Below are 13393 nucleotides of genomic sequence, written 5' to 3' on the forward strand. Positions count from 1 at the left end.
AAAATAGTCCAAATTCTGATTGCTAGCTATAGTCATTTTTGACCCTGTCCAAACCCGGACATGCCTAGGGAGGTGTGTTGTTAACATCATAGGTCATGGGAGCCATGGTGGAAAAAAGATGGTGAATCCAGGTCAGTGTGTGTACATAATCCTTCTGATATGTATCTCAATGGGTAAAGAGAGAAGGAAATATTGATATGATCATTGCCAGCTGGAAGGATGAAGTAATCATTCTGTTTTTTCAACCAAATATTTCTTTTTTGTTTTAATAAGAAAACTATGTAACTATACCTGGAAATCCAGGGCTACCTGGCTCACCCTTTGGACCAGGTGGGCCAAACTGATCTGCAGGTTCACCTTTGTATCCTGTAAGTGATAAAGTGCACATAACATTATTAAGAGAATTTAATTTTGTTCACACAAGTGACTTAACTTTCATGATATTTGTCTTTATAATCTATCTTCAAATGTTCCAGGAGAGGATTTTTGAAAAAATGCTTTTTTTTCCCTACATAAGAACAAATAGAAACGTAGATGCAAGATGTGATTTAAACACACACACACACTATTTTATAGTTCATAACAATCATAAACTGTAAATCTTAATAAGTTTGAGTTTTTAAATTTTCTTAAATAGCTTCAAATTTATGTATCTATTTAAAAAATTACTTGGCACTGATTGACTGCACCCTTATATTGTTTTTTAGAAACAGGAAGCAGAAATTGTCACTGTTTCAGCTGCTGTAATCACATTTCAGGCTCTCGGCAAGGAAGCTCAACTCAGTGTCCTTGTCAAAAAAAACAAAATCACAAAAAGCCGTCTTACTGATGACTTCACAAGAGACAGCACATTCAAAGGCCATTGTAGCGGTGACTCCCACAGTCCCACAGAGCTGTTCCACTCTGCCGCTGCGTCCTTCCAGACACAAGGACTTACAGTATAGCTGGGAGCCCATTACAAATGGAGGACTCAAAATGGAGAGGCAGGGAAGGCAAGACAATCGAGGGGGTTACTAGAGAGGAAGAGAGCTAATTAGGCATGTTTTAGAGGACCTGCCTACTGAAACCCTTTTTAAGGGGACGCACACTTTATAGAAGGTTCTCTGACACCTGACCCTAGTCATAATTGTGGCTAATCATTTGAGGGCAGGAATCTGGTCCATCCCAGTCAGCCAGTCTTTCCTTGAGAAATTGTAATAGAAAGTAAGAATTTGAGGTCTTTTGATATTGAGGCAGAAATTGAAAGGATTTTCATGATGTAAGTTATCACGATGTCCTGATAAAGAGCATGTTACAGTGTAATCCAAACACATCCAGAAAGATCAAGAAAGGATACTGAATAGAGAGTGATAAAACTAGTTGGAAGGCAGGTAAATGAAAAACAGACCATGGGGAAAAGCAGGAAAGGCTTAAGAGAGAAACCATAGGTTGCCCAGGGGCTAGGCTCCATCAGCCTATGGTCTGGCGGAACTTTATGTTTTATCTTTTGGCTCCATGAGACAGCTTTTACTCCAGGAATCTTCAGTGCATTTCACTTCCTTAAAAACATGGACAAAGACAAGTAGGAAGAAAATGAGGAGAAATAGGTTTGTACTTTGAGAGAGACAGAGAGACTACAATAAATGCATAGACGAGTAGAAGAGGAGTGAGTGCTGAACGCTGATGCTGTAAAATGTCAAAAACCAAATATGAAAAGGTCCCTATTTGTAACTATTTCTGAAGAGGAAATCTATATTATCCTTTTGAGTAAATAAGTGTACATGGTTCATTTTGTTCTTCTTACAACAATTATGTTAGTTATGGAATGTCTCTCAAAGTGTAAAACATGTTTCATTGTAGTAAAGGAGAGGATTTTTCGGTAGTCCATTAACTACTGTTCTATATTTTAAAGTTATTTACTTTAATCTGTATTAAAATAAAATATAACTACATCAATTCTGTGAATTCACAGATAGTGAGGTTAAGGCTAAGGTTTAAAAGGTGGATCATTTTAAAGATTTAAAGAAAAATATTAACCCAATGGTATACAAAAATAGTAAAAATATCAAAACTTCTATACAAACAGTGCAATTTAAGATATACTGATTTTTGTTTGTTTGCACTTGTTTGTCTGAATAAAGGGCTAATGAGACCTCTTTCTCTAAGGACATTTTTGATCTTGGGTTAACTTTCTGTTTCTGTTTCAATGGAAACCTGAAAAAGGTAGAATGTCAGCTGTGTTACAAGGCAACATTATTTTTGTCACAAATTAAACTAAGGCCTGTGGGGCCAGATCCAGCCTGCAGCCTGTTGTAAATAAAGTTTTATTGGAACACAGCCACACCCCCTGTTTGCAGACTGTCTAGGGCTGCTTTCACACTATATGTGCTTTCATGCACAGCTGCAGCAGAGAACAAAAAGCTGAAATTATGTATGATCCGGCCCTTTGAGAAAAAGCGCATTTGCTGACCCTTGGATTACGGTAAAAATAACCCAACTGTAAATTATGCATGGCCTGGGAATTCTGAAGTGAACTATTCACACCTGGCAGCAAGTCCTGGCTTTGACTTTCTCTGTCTGTGACTGTTGTGACCGGGACTCTAAAAGCTGGACTCACGGAGTCCTCAGAAGAGATACTGGCTCCTCTGGGCATGGCGCTTCTACGCTAAGGTGGACACTGACCGCCAGTGTGGATCTGCCCCCTTGCACCTGAGCTGCCACTTAAGGAGCTGCAGTCACGACAAGGACTGACACGAGGATTCCCACCAGGGAGGAAGGCATGACGTGCCTGCAGCTGTGCTGTTTCCTGTATGGTACCCTGGGATCTGAATGACGCACGAAGATGATGTGGGTCTGGAGTGTTTCACTATCTAGTAAAGTCTAAAAAGAACCCTTTGAATGTTGCAGTTTGTTTGATATACTTTACTTTTCATGCCAAAGGTACTGGCTTACAGTGTTACGAGCACCCAGGACTATGAGCTTGATTCATGGCTGCTGTGTTCCCAAACCATACCTTTAGGTCCTCTTGCTCCATCAACTCCTGGACGTCCAGGGGGCCCTGGAGAACCTGGCTCCCCCTGATAGTTTAACGAAACAGAAGTAAGACTTTAATTGGGTTTCAAATACACATGACACATGCTTGACATGATCTAGGTATAATTTTCTCTTAACTAATCTGGCTTCTATAATTTTCAGTGGTAAGGAAAATTGGAAATGCATTGCAAGCCTACTGCTACATGCATCTAGTTTTTCAAAGTTGATAAAACTCTTCTAGAATTCGTGATGCCTGTATGTGGCATCCCCTTCTCTCTACTTGATTGCAGGACAGTAGTTGCATCACATAACTTCAATTTTAAGCTCTGAATGAATGAATTGGTACTGAACAAAATATTGTTATAAATGATTTCATACCAAAACTTTAAAAAAATCTATTTTATTCCAAAAGATGGGTAGCAAAGTATATTATACATTTTCCAGTAGCTATGATGTAGGCTACTGCATTTGTACTTCCTGGTTTCTCAAGGAGTGTTTGGCTCATGATTATAAAGACAAAATGTATTTATTTTGCTATAAATATCTGGGTATCAGATACAGCAAGGCCTGCATTTGGAAAGGAAGGCTAAGAAACCAGAATTCGGGTCGTTTTTCAGATGACTCCTTGTTCTGGTAAACCAGCCACCTTCAGGCGAGTCTCTGTGACCTGTTTAAACAAGGCTGAGGTTAGTATGTGGAGTATTTGGAGTAAATGGCTTGATCACTGGAACCAGATGGGAGCACTGGTCAGAAACTACAGTCACATCATGGTCTTCCAAAAGTCCTCGTTCCTCCCTCGACCAACTCCTTACCTTTTAAAAGCTAGTGCACTGGCAAACTATGATGCCTTACGAGAGCATCCTGAGAGCAGAAAGGTTTTATTACTTCTTTCTTCCCCAAATAGCAGCTGCTTACCTGGTCACCTGGAAATCCAGGAAAACCAATGATCCCTCTCAGCCCAGGTGAGCCTGGAGGGCCTGGGAGTCCAGGAAGGCCTGGCTGCCCAGTTCTCCCGGGCTCCCCTCTGTGAAATCCAGGTGGTCCATGGCTTCCTGGCTCTCCTCTCCTCCCTTGCATCCCAGGATGGCCTTTAGCACCTGACGGGTGATACACGTGGGTGATACATTTCCTTAAAGAGGTGTTACAAGCCGCTTCAAGGAAATCTTGGGCTGGATGATAGTTAGAATGTGGGTCCTGGTCCTCAGTTTAGGAGATGAAGCCATCTCTTAGGGATGGGGAATCCTAATTCCTGCCCTAAATGGCATCACAATGGTGTCTGGTTTCAGGGACCTCACTAGAAAAGGAGCTGCCCGTGAAGAGACTCAGAGCCACCCCAGGTGGGAATGAACAGCATCACTTGCTTTAACACACTCATTTTATAAACGAGGAAGGGCTTACCCAGCGAAGCTAAAACATTCATCCCCTAACAACTAGTTAAGGAGGGGGCCAGCACCAGAACCCAGGTCTCATGCAGATTAAGTCTAAACTTGGAAAGAGAACACAAATGTGGTTGTCAAAATCCTTGCTCTGCAGTGTTTCCGAGGACCAGGCAATTTGGGGAACTTGTTAGAAAGGTGGAGTCAAAAAAAAAAAAAAAAAAAAAAAGGCAGAGTCAGATCTGCCCCAAACCTGCTGATTGAGTATCCACATTTCAACAACGGCCACAAGGGATTTGTATGCACACCGAAGACTGAATAGCACTGACTGAAATGCTTTGGGCAGTCATTGTGCCACTCATTTCAATACCAGCTACTAAAACCAGGAATACTGTAAACCTGGAACCAGTATTTCACGTATCTGGACTGATCCTAGTTTGGAATATCCAAATCTATAAACGTGTATGAGCTAATGCTAAGTTCTACCGTGTGGTGGGGGAAGTACCATGAGGTTCACTAGGGTCTATTTATATTTTTATCTCAAAAAGTGACCTTTCCTAACCTCAGTATGATAGTATTCTTAGGAAAGTTGCCTAATACACATGCTTGTTTGCATGATCTGTAAAGAAGTCAACTTATTTGATATGGTTAAAAAAACGTAAGTGTTTACCTTGTTCTCCTGGGAATCCACTATCTCCAGGAGGCCCAGGATCCCCAGTTTTCCCTTTTATGGAAATAATATCTATTTCTGCTTCATCTCCTGGGGGTCCTCTTGCTCCTTTAGATATTAATTACACAAGAACAAAACAAATGGAAGCATCATACACACGATTCTTCTGTTACAACTTTTCTTGTCCAGTTTGCAAATCCCCATTTAATCTACTAAATAGTACTTATGTTCATAGATTGCACGATGTCAACATTGTTGATTGATTTCCTAAAAGAAGGGCCATGCCTTTCACATTCCTCTCCCAACTTGTCCAGACACAGGGTCTGATGTACACGGAGTGATCGGTGAATGTTTGCTAAATTCAACCGAACTGGTTTCAGAATCTTAAGTGAAAAAAGACAGGCTTGAAACATTCCAGGTCTAGAATACACCCCTTTGTCCTGTAAATTTTGAATTGTCCATCTCATATTTTCCAGTTCTCTGTCTTCCCTTTCCCTTGATTTTCCTTACATTAAAAGAGCAGACACTTAACTCGGTTCTCCACTTAGAGAATTCTAAAAGATAGAAAGGGTATATGATATTTCTCCTGACTTTTGCAAACGCTGTCCGGTTGTAGACATGTGCTGGAGCGGACTTGCACCAGCTTGGTGAGAACCAATTATTAACAAGTCAGGAATCCTGTGAACGAGTTGTTAAATCATCGGTAGTTGTAAATGAGTCATGGTGCGAGTATTCTGGGTGGAAGTATTTACACCATGGCAATCAGCAAACACTACAAAATCAAGGCATTTCAAAAAAAAATTATTTTGGAGAGCCAGTTTATCAGCACATCACTGGCATTAACCCAATTTTAAATATTTTTAGTGCAATAATTGTATAGTAACATAATAGCACAGCAAACATCACTTGTCTAAGCTAGCAAAAAAAATGACTCTTTGATTCCTTGATTCTACAGAAATAATTTACAGCCTAGTGCAAAAAAATAAGGGTAGATTCAATCCACTAAGAAGTAAAAGTAATTTGAGTTAAATATGAGGCCATTCGCCCCCAGGGGCTTTAAACTTTAAACTTTGTTTCTAAAAATTAAATAGTCGTGAAAAATCTTTCTCTAAATGAAGTTTGGGAGAGACACCACTCATGGCCCAGATAAAAGTGAAGTCCTCCAGCTCAGAGGTTAGCACACTACAGCCCGTGGGCCAAATCCTGCCAGTTTGTACACAATCCGTGAGCTGTGAATGATTTTCACACTTTTAAATCATTTGGGGGAGGGACTCAGAACAAGAAAAATATTTGATGACATGTGAAATTAAATGAAGTTCAAACTTCAGTGTCTGTAAATAAAATGTTACTGGAACGTAGCCGTGTGTGTTTGTTTACATGTTGTCTCTGGCTGCTTTTGGGCTAAGAAAGCCAAATTGTGTCATTTCAACAGAGACCATACAGTCTGCAAAGGCTAAAATATTTATATCTGGCTTACTTAAGAAAAAACAATTTTTTTTCATTAAAATTAATTAAAACAGGGTTTGAGGGCCAAGAGTCTTGCCTGTACCCACTTCCTAAAAGGTTAGGAAATTTTCTGAAACCCAAAAGCTATACATCAAAGTCCTTGTTAATTTTTTTCTATTAATAGAGCAATTCATATACCATAGTTATATATGATGAGATTGAGAGGTAAGGAAAATAAATTTTGTTTAAAATCCCAAAGCAAACACCATAGATCCGAAAGCCTGAGGAATTCGAGCTGCAGGATGGTCCCATTTTATTTTTCAGGGATCACACTTACAGATTCTGGTCAAACACTAGAAACAACCCATGTTGCATCGATGCGCTGTCAGCCACATTTACCTTTGACACCTCTCAGTCCTGGGTCTCCTGGGAAGCCAGGCCAGCCCTTCTGTCCGAGTTCTCCCTTTCTGCCAGGGTGTCCATCTGGGCCAGGTGTTCCTCTCTCTCCAGGAAAACCCAGGAAGCCAGGCAGCCCCTGGGGTCCTGATGAACGAGAGCATGAATTTGTAGGAAAACGATTTAAAGGCTAGTATGGCTCCTAGATCTGTGTTCCTGGCTGTCTATACACAGATGCCAACTCCCCGCTAACTCTAAGCTTGTGCTGAAGGGAACTCAGCCTCACTGCTTGTAAGAGTCAGACTGTCCCACCCAAGCCTCACCCTGCAGACCTGAACTGTAGGTCCTTTTGTTTCCGAGTCCTGATCCCAAAGAACTTTAAGAGAACTGGGTGTCGGGGAGGTGGGGTGGAGGCTGGGCGCCCATCCAAAGTGGAAGCGCAGCTGCCTTGACCCTATACCTTATCAGTACTACCTTTGGGCAGAAGTGTTTATGGGGTCTGTGAACCTAATCCCCTACCCCCTTTTCCCATTTACCTAAACCAAAGCATTCTGCTACTGATAGCAACAATACAGAGGACAAGAAGCAGGCAGAAGTCACTAAGGACAAGACAAAGTCAGGCCAACATAACAGTAGATTCTACAGTGCGGTCATAGGTCATAGACTTCACTTGGCAGTGGATTTCAAGTTTATAAAATGGGGGAAGATAATGGAACAGTGCTACCCACCCTTTGGGCCTGGAAGGCCAGGCAGCCCATCATCCCCAAAGGGACCTGGGAGTCCCGGAGGTCCTCGGGGTCCATCTACCCCTGGCCGTCCTGGGACTCCGGGAAAGCCCTTCATTCCAGCAGGTCCAGGAGGTCCCATGTCCCCTCGTTGTCCTTTCCAACCTGGGGCACCTGTGACAAACCACAGTGACAACAGTGTATGAAGATTGAAAACAGGCTTCACTCACAGGCAGGAAAAAATACCCGTGGTAGCTTAAATTGTGTATCCATGGCCAAGTCAACAATATTTATCAGCTAAAATAACAGTAGCAACTCTCCATCAGTCTAAGAATTTATTTTTCTGGCTGCTATAAAAAGAAAGGCAGATTACTTGAATAAATATTTCCCAATTGAGATGCAGGACTATTATGAAGGGTCTTTTAAAATGGAAAATGGATAAGGATAAAAGATTCGTATTTACTCTTAGAGGGGGCGGGGGCGGGAATCAGCCTGGCTTCAACCCTTCGAGAGGGCGTACTTCTGCATTTGGATAAACACAGCAGAATCTGAATAAAAGGTGACGATATGAATGGTGAAATAAAGATCACACTGGAAAGAGTCCCCAGCACCTTGTGCTGAGAAACACTTTTTCACGGGTCTCTTTGAGTTGCTCTGATGTCTTGCTGGGTGTGCCAAGAACACAGGGTCCTGACCGCTCCTTACTGCGCCTATTCCTCAGGACTGTGTAGGTAGCGAGCAGCCTTGACAGACGATGACGCTTATTCCTTTGTAAGCAGGGTAAAGCCCCACACCCAGCGCAGTTCTTGACACCTGCCGACACTTACCTGGGCTGCCTGGAGGCCCGGGGAGCCCCGGTTGCCCTGGCCTCCCTGGAGCGCCCCTTTCACAGGAGTGAGCGGGTAGGCCTGGGATGCCTGGAAACCCGGCACTTCCCTCTCTGCCTCTGGGACCTTTGAGACCCGGGAATCTGGGCATGCCAGCTGGCCCTGAAACGACACAGTTCATCTGTGACACTCAGGGCATGAAACTATATAGATGGTCTGCAACGGTATTCATGTGCATCAACACTGAAAGTTAACACTTTGACCCTGGCTCAGGGCCCCAATGAGTTAAGTCTCTGAATGGATTTTCCTATCATAAAAAATGATTTGAGCTTCAGCTCCAAGTGCTTGGGAAAACCATGCATTGCTAAGAGAGTGACTTGATAAGGTTATACAGACAATGCAGAGGTTGTTTATATGAATTTAGAAAACTATGCAGTCCTTCCTGTTTTTAACTAACCTCTAACATTGTGGCAGACTTCACACCAAACCTCCGCGATGCTTGTAATCCCAGTCTGCATTGTCTGAATTTGCATTTTGTAAGCAATTTCATCACTTGAACGCCCACATTTTTATTTATTGGAGAGACACCATCATAATCTTCAGGGGGAAAAAAAAAATCTTCCCTAATTCTACATCCTAACCTAAAAATCTATTTTATTGTTTCATGTTTTCATTGTATTTTGGTTAAAATGTTTACATTTTTAAAATAGTAATCCCACCGCACATTCAATTGTTGGATTATTTCATATTGCATGTTAACCTGCAAATGTTTTCCATTTTGTTATAATCTTTACAAATATAACGTTAATTGCTAATAGCTGAATAGTATTCCTTTGAGTGTGTGTGTATGTATATATTAGTTAATTCTTTTTATTGTTTTCAGTTGTTCCTCTATCGTGGATAATACTACAATGGTATTTTCATATTAACCTTCATCTTCTTTTGAACACTTCCCTTAAATACATTTCATAAGTAAGACAGTGGTATTACTGAGTCAAAATTATTTTCATTGACTCACATAACGCATTATCGCATTATGTTTCAATTAAATGGGTTTTAGTAGATAAATGTTTCTGACTTCCAAACTATGGAATAAGCTCCCGAAGGACAAAGAATGCGGCTTCCTCCTCTGCCCTCCGTTATCCCTGTGCTGTTGTACTAACATGGGTACCTAATAAGCACTGGCCCATCCATCACTAGAAAAGAACCAGGGCAATGTTTGTTAAAGTCTGATCTTGGGTCCACTTTTGGTCACCATCCCCCAAGAGGCTAAAGTCCAGACTGGACTGCTGGGCCTCACCCAATTCTAAGGTAACAAATCACAATTTCTGAGGCTGGGGCTCAGAAACCAGTGATGTTAATGACCCCTCCAACCCTGGCTTAGTTTTTTTTTCTTTCTTTCTTTTTTAACTGGAGGTACTGGGGATTGAACCCAGGACCTCATGCATGTTAAGCATACACTTCACCACTGAGCTATGCCCTCTCCCCCGTAAGTATGTTAAAATCTGCCAATCTCAGTGGGGGATCTTGAAGAACCCATAGTGATTTCAGAAAAGAACGTGCATCAGTGCCGAGGCCACCTCCCCATCTGAAGTTTCGCTATCCCGCCTGCTGCCCCTGCTGGAGTGAGTCTCTCCACCCTGACACCTGTCTGATGAATGCAGCGCCTGCCAGGACTCAGCTCCTGCCCACTCCCCGCCGGAGCTTTCCCTGGACTCCAGCCCACACTGCTCTGCCTCCCTGAGCCGCTCTTCTCCTGCCCTCCTGCAGCCTGGCAATGGCAGTGGGTGGCTCACATGGTCCCCGCCCTTCAGCTTTGACATTGTGCTTGAGTCCAAAGCAGGCAGATGTCCAGTAGCTGCTGAATTAAACCGAACCAACTGAGCCACAGTGAGCTGGATTGGAAAACAACCAATGATATGCATAGGCAACATGGGGGATACAGATTATTTGAAATGTAACCAGTGCTTTATACAAGGGAAGACACCGGGGTGGAAATGTTACATTCTAGAGTTTGAAGGCAAAATAGGCGGAACGCTTTTCAGTGACCAGAGCCAAGCCGGCTTTATGGACCACGAGGACAGAGCAGCCCTCATACCTGCAGCCCCTGGGCGTCCAGGATCACCTCTGAGTCCCTTTGACCCTGGAACTCCCGAAAGACCCCTCTTTCCTGGGGGTCCTGGGTAGCCATAAGCAGGGTCTCCTGGGGGTCCTTTCTGACCATTCACTCCAGGTGAACCTGGAGAGCCTGGGGGCCCAACAGGGGAGGACCCCTTTTCTCCTTCAAAACCTGGCTCTCCCACGTCACCACGAAAACCTATTGAACAACAACAACAACAAAAATTGTTTAAATCATTATATGTACAAATATAGAGCCAACATACATACAAGTATATTACCTTGAATGAAAAACACATTGTTTTTAAATGCAGGGCTACTTACTAAAACAAAGAGTAACTTAACAGGCAATATTGTTTTTTGCTACCTTTTGTCAGGAGATAAATTGTAACTCTGTGTTTCCTATGAGCCATGGTGTTTCCCTCATTGCTTTCATTTACTGGCTAACAGTGTCGGGACCGAGCAGTACTTATGATACAAACCAGTAATAGCCTATAACTCATGCTTCGGGTTTAAGGAGCCCCGAGAAGTCACAGAAGTGTCATAACCGAGAAGTGATCCAAACATAGGTGAGAACTTAATGTATCAGGAAAAACCATCCCCCCATCACCTAGGGATCCCTGGGCCATTCGCTGAGTGACAGCGCTCAGCATCCAGACATCCCTAGATGAAAAGCCCTTATTTACCAGGTGGACCCGGTACTCCTGAGATTCCTGGTTTGCCACGCCGACCCTTTGGCCCATCCAAACACCTCAGCCCGGGAGCGCCCGGACGACCTGGAAATCCCTTTGGACCTAAACAAGAACAACAGAACACGGGACTCAATAAAACACAAATCAAATTAGGGCAAAATAAGGTAATTAAAAAAAAATCTAACATTAGGTCTTTCTTAGGGTATTTCTACTTTATGGAAGGAATGGTGTGGCCCAGCCTGGTTTACATAATCATTTTACGAGTCACGGGCTCCAAATAAGCCTTTCATAGAGAGAGACTGTGGTGAGGTGCTTTCTCAGAAGCCACACTGTAAAGAATTCTTCCTGAACACCTCGGAGACGTGCACCACCATTCAGATGGATCTTCCGGTACTTTCCCATCTGAGCTCAAACTCAAATATGTGAGTATCGCCTTCCTGATAAGAGAAGAGAGGTAGGTGGTGGCCAGTGTGCGGCTTGATGAGAAAGCACCAGAATAAAAGCCAAAATCCATCTTCCTTCATGTCACTGCATTTGCTCTTAAATGAAGTACAAGCAATAAGCACCTGCAAAAGGAATTCAGATTTTTTTGTAAACCTTCTGTGATTTCCTACTAGGAGTTATCTCAGCTAACATAGCATATAAATCATGGACTTCAAAGAAAATGCACCTGCTAACTTAAACTTTGAGGGTTTACTTCCTTTGAGGCCAAAGCTGCTGAAAGTGATCGTAAGCTTATTTTTAATCCATCCAAGACAAGGTACCAGCAAATGTGAAAATGAACATTCAGTCAACCACTGACTCTTCACTGATACAGAATTATACTTCCACACCCTTGCCATTGCCATGTGGTTAGTGGAGTGCATTTCCCACACTTTGAGCTGGGGCTTGGACATGTGACTTGCTTTGGCCAATGGGCTACTAACAACCGTGAAGCAATGAGAGGTATGAACTGTGCCTGAGACCTGGGCCCGCCCTCTTGCATTAGTGCAACCAGGTGAGCAGAGCACACCCTGGCCCCACAATGAGATGCGTGTTGCAGACCTGCCCCTACTTGGAGCAAGGGGCCAAGTCAATAAAAACCTTCTTAGAGGGAGGGTATAACTCAGTAGTAGAGTGCATGCTAGCATGCATGGAGTCCTGGGTTCAATCCCCAGTACCTCCATTAAAATAATAATTAAATAAACCTAATTGTCTCCCCCACAAAAAAAACCCAAAAAGTCCATTTTAGATCATCACCCACTACAGACCCATAGGAGAGAAAATAAATATTTTCTGTTAAAGCCACAGTGACTTGGAGGTTGTTACACACCATTATTGTGATGAAAGCTAATAATTATAGAGAGCAACAGAGAGTCATTCATCATTCAATCATTAAGTACATTTTTGTTTTTTAATTATATATATATATATTGCTTTTTTAATTATATATATATAATTTTATATATATAAATATAATTGAAGATTGTCATTCTAAGTGAAATAAGCCAGAAAGAGAAAGAAAAATGACATTAAATACTTTTTGTAATTGTGTAGAACAAGAAAGATTACCTTTAGTGACCGTGTTAGTACTTAATAGGTCAATTTCAGTGAACTCTGAATAAATGAAAAAGAACTAAGCAAATCCCTTATATAGATTTTTGGGTTTAATTCAGCTATAAATACAATTGAGTGAAGTGAAGTGGCTGCATGAAAGTGCAATCAGGGATGTAGGTGCATTTTTCAGAGTGTTTCTGGTCAGGAGTTTGAGTCTCTTGGAAAGCAGACTAAAGTAAAACATAATCAGAAAGCAAATGATCAGTTTTCACTCTTGGGGCAAAGGTATAGAAAGAAAATATAGTTTTAAAACACTCAAAGGGCAGACATTTTTGCTGATATGTGATCAAATCAAGGGAAATTTTGTTGCACAGAAATACTATCCAAAATTCTCCCAAACAGTGGACTGGAGACCCAGTGTGAATGGCTACAAATGCTGTTTTCCTGTGGCCCCTCAAAACCTCAAAATAAGTTTAGAAATAGCTGGAAGAAAGAAAGAAAGAAAGAAAGAAAGAAAAAGAAAGAAAGAAAGAAAGAAAGAAAGAAAGAAAGAAAGAAAGAAAGAAAGAAAGAAAGAAAGAAAGAAAGAAAGAAA

General features: G+C 41.9%; 1 protein-coding gene across 2 annotated transcripts in view; it reads right to left on the reverse strand.

Annotated features, from left to right (window-relative positions):
- The window catches only part of COL4A4 (collagen type IV alpha 4 chain), a 119515-nt gene that overhangs the window by 31733 nt on the left and 74389 nt on the right, over nt 1–13393 (reverse strand). For both annotated transcript variants that reach the window (XR_010380703.1, XM_031452294.2), the window contains 9 exons: nt 11257–11364; nt 10551–10769; nt 8453–8614; nt 7629–7799; nt 6904–7047; nt 5059–5166; nt 3928–4109; nt 2993–3056; nt 292–366 (listed from right to left, as the gene is read on the reverse strand). Coding sequence is in view for 1 of the 2 variants with exons in the window: in XM_031452294.2 (XP_031308154.2) it covers nt 292–366; nt 2993–3056; nt 3928–4109; nt 5059–5166; nt 6904–7047; nt 7629–7799; nt 8453–8614; nt 10551–10769; nt 11257–11364 (1233 nt within the window). In the remaining variant the exon portion in view is untranslated. The remainder of the gene's footprint in view (nt 1–291; nt 367–2992; nt 3057–3927; nt 4110–5058; nt 5167–6903; nt 7048–7628; nt 7800–8452; nt 8615–10550; nt 10770–11256; nt 11365–13393) is intronic.

The sequence above is a fragment of the Camelus dromedarius genome, chromosome 4, assembly GCF_036321535.1.
Source record: "Camelus dromedarius isolate mCamDro1 chromosome 4, mCamDro1.pat, whole genome shotgun sequence".
Classification (NCBI taxonomy): domain Eukaryota; kingdom Metazoa; phylum Chordata; class Mammalia; order Artiodactyla; family Camelidae; genus Camelus; species Camelus dromedarius.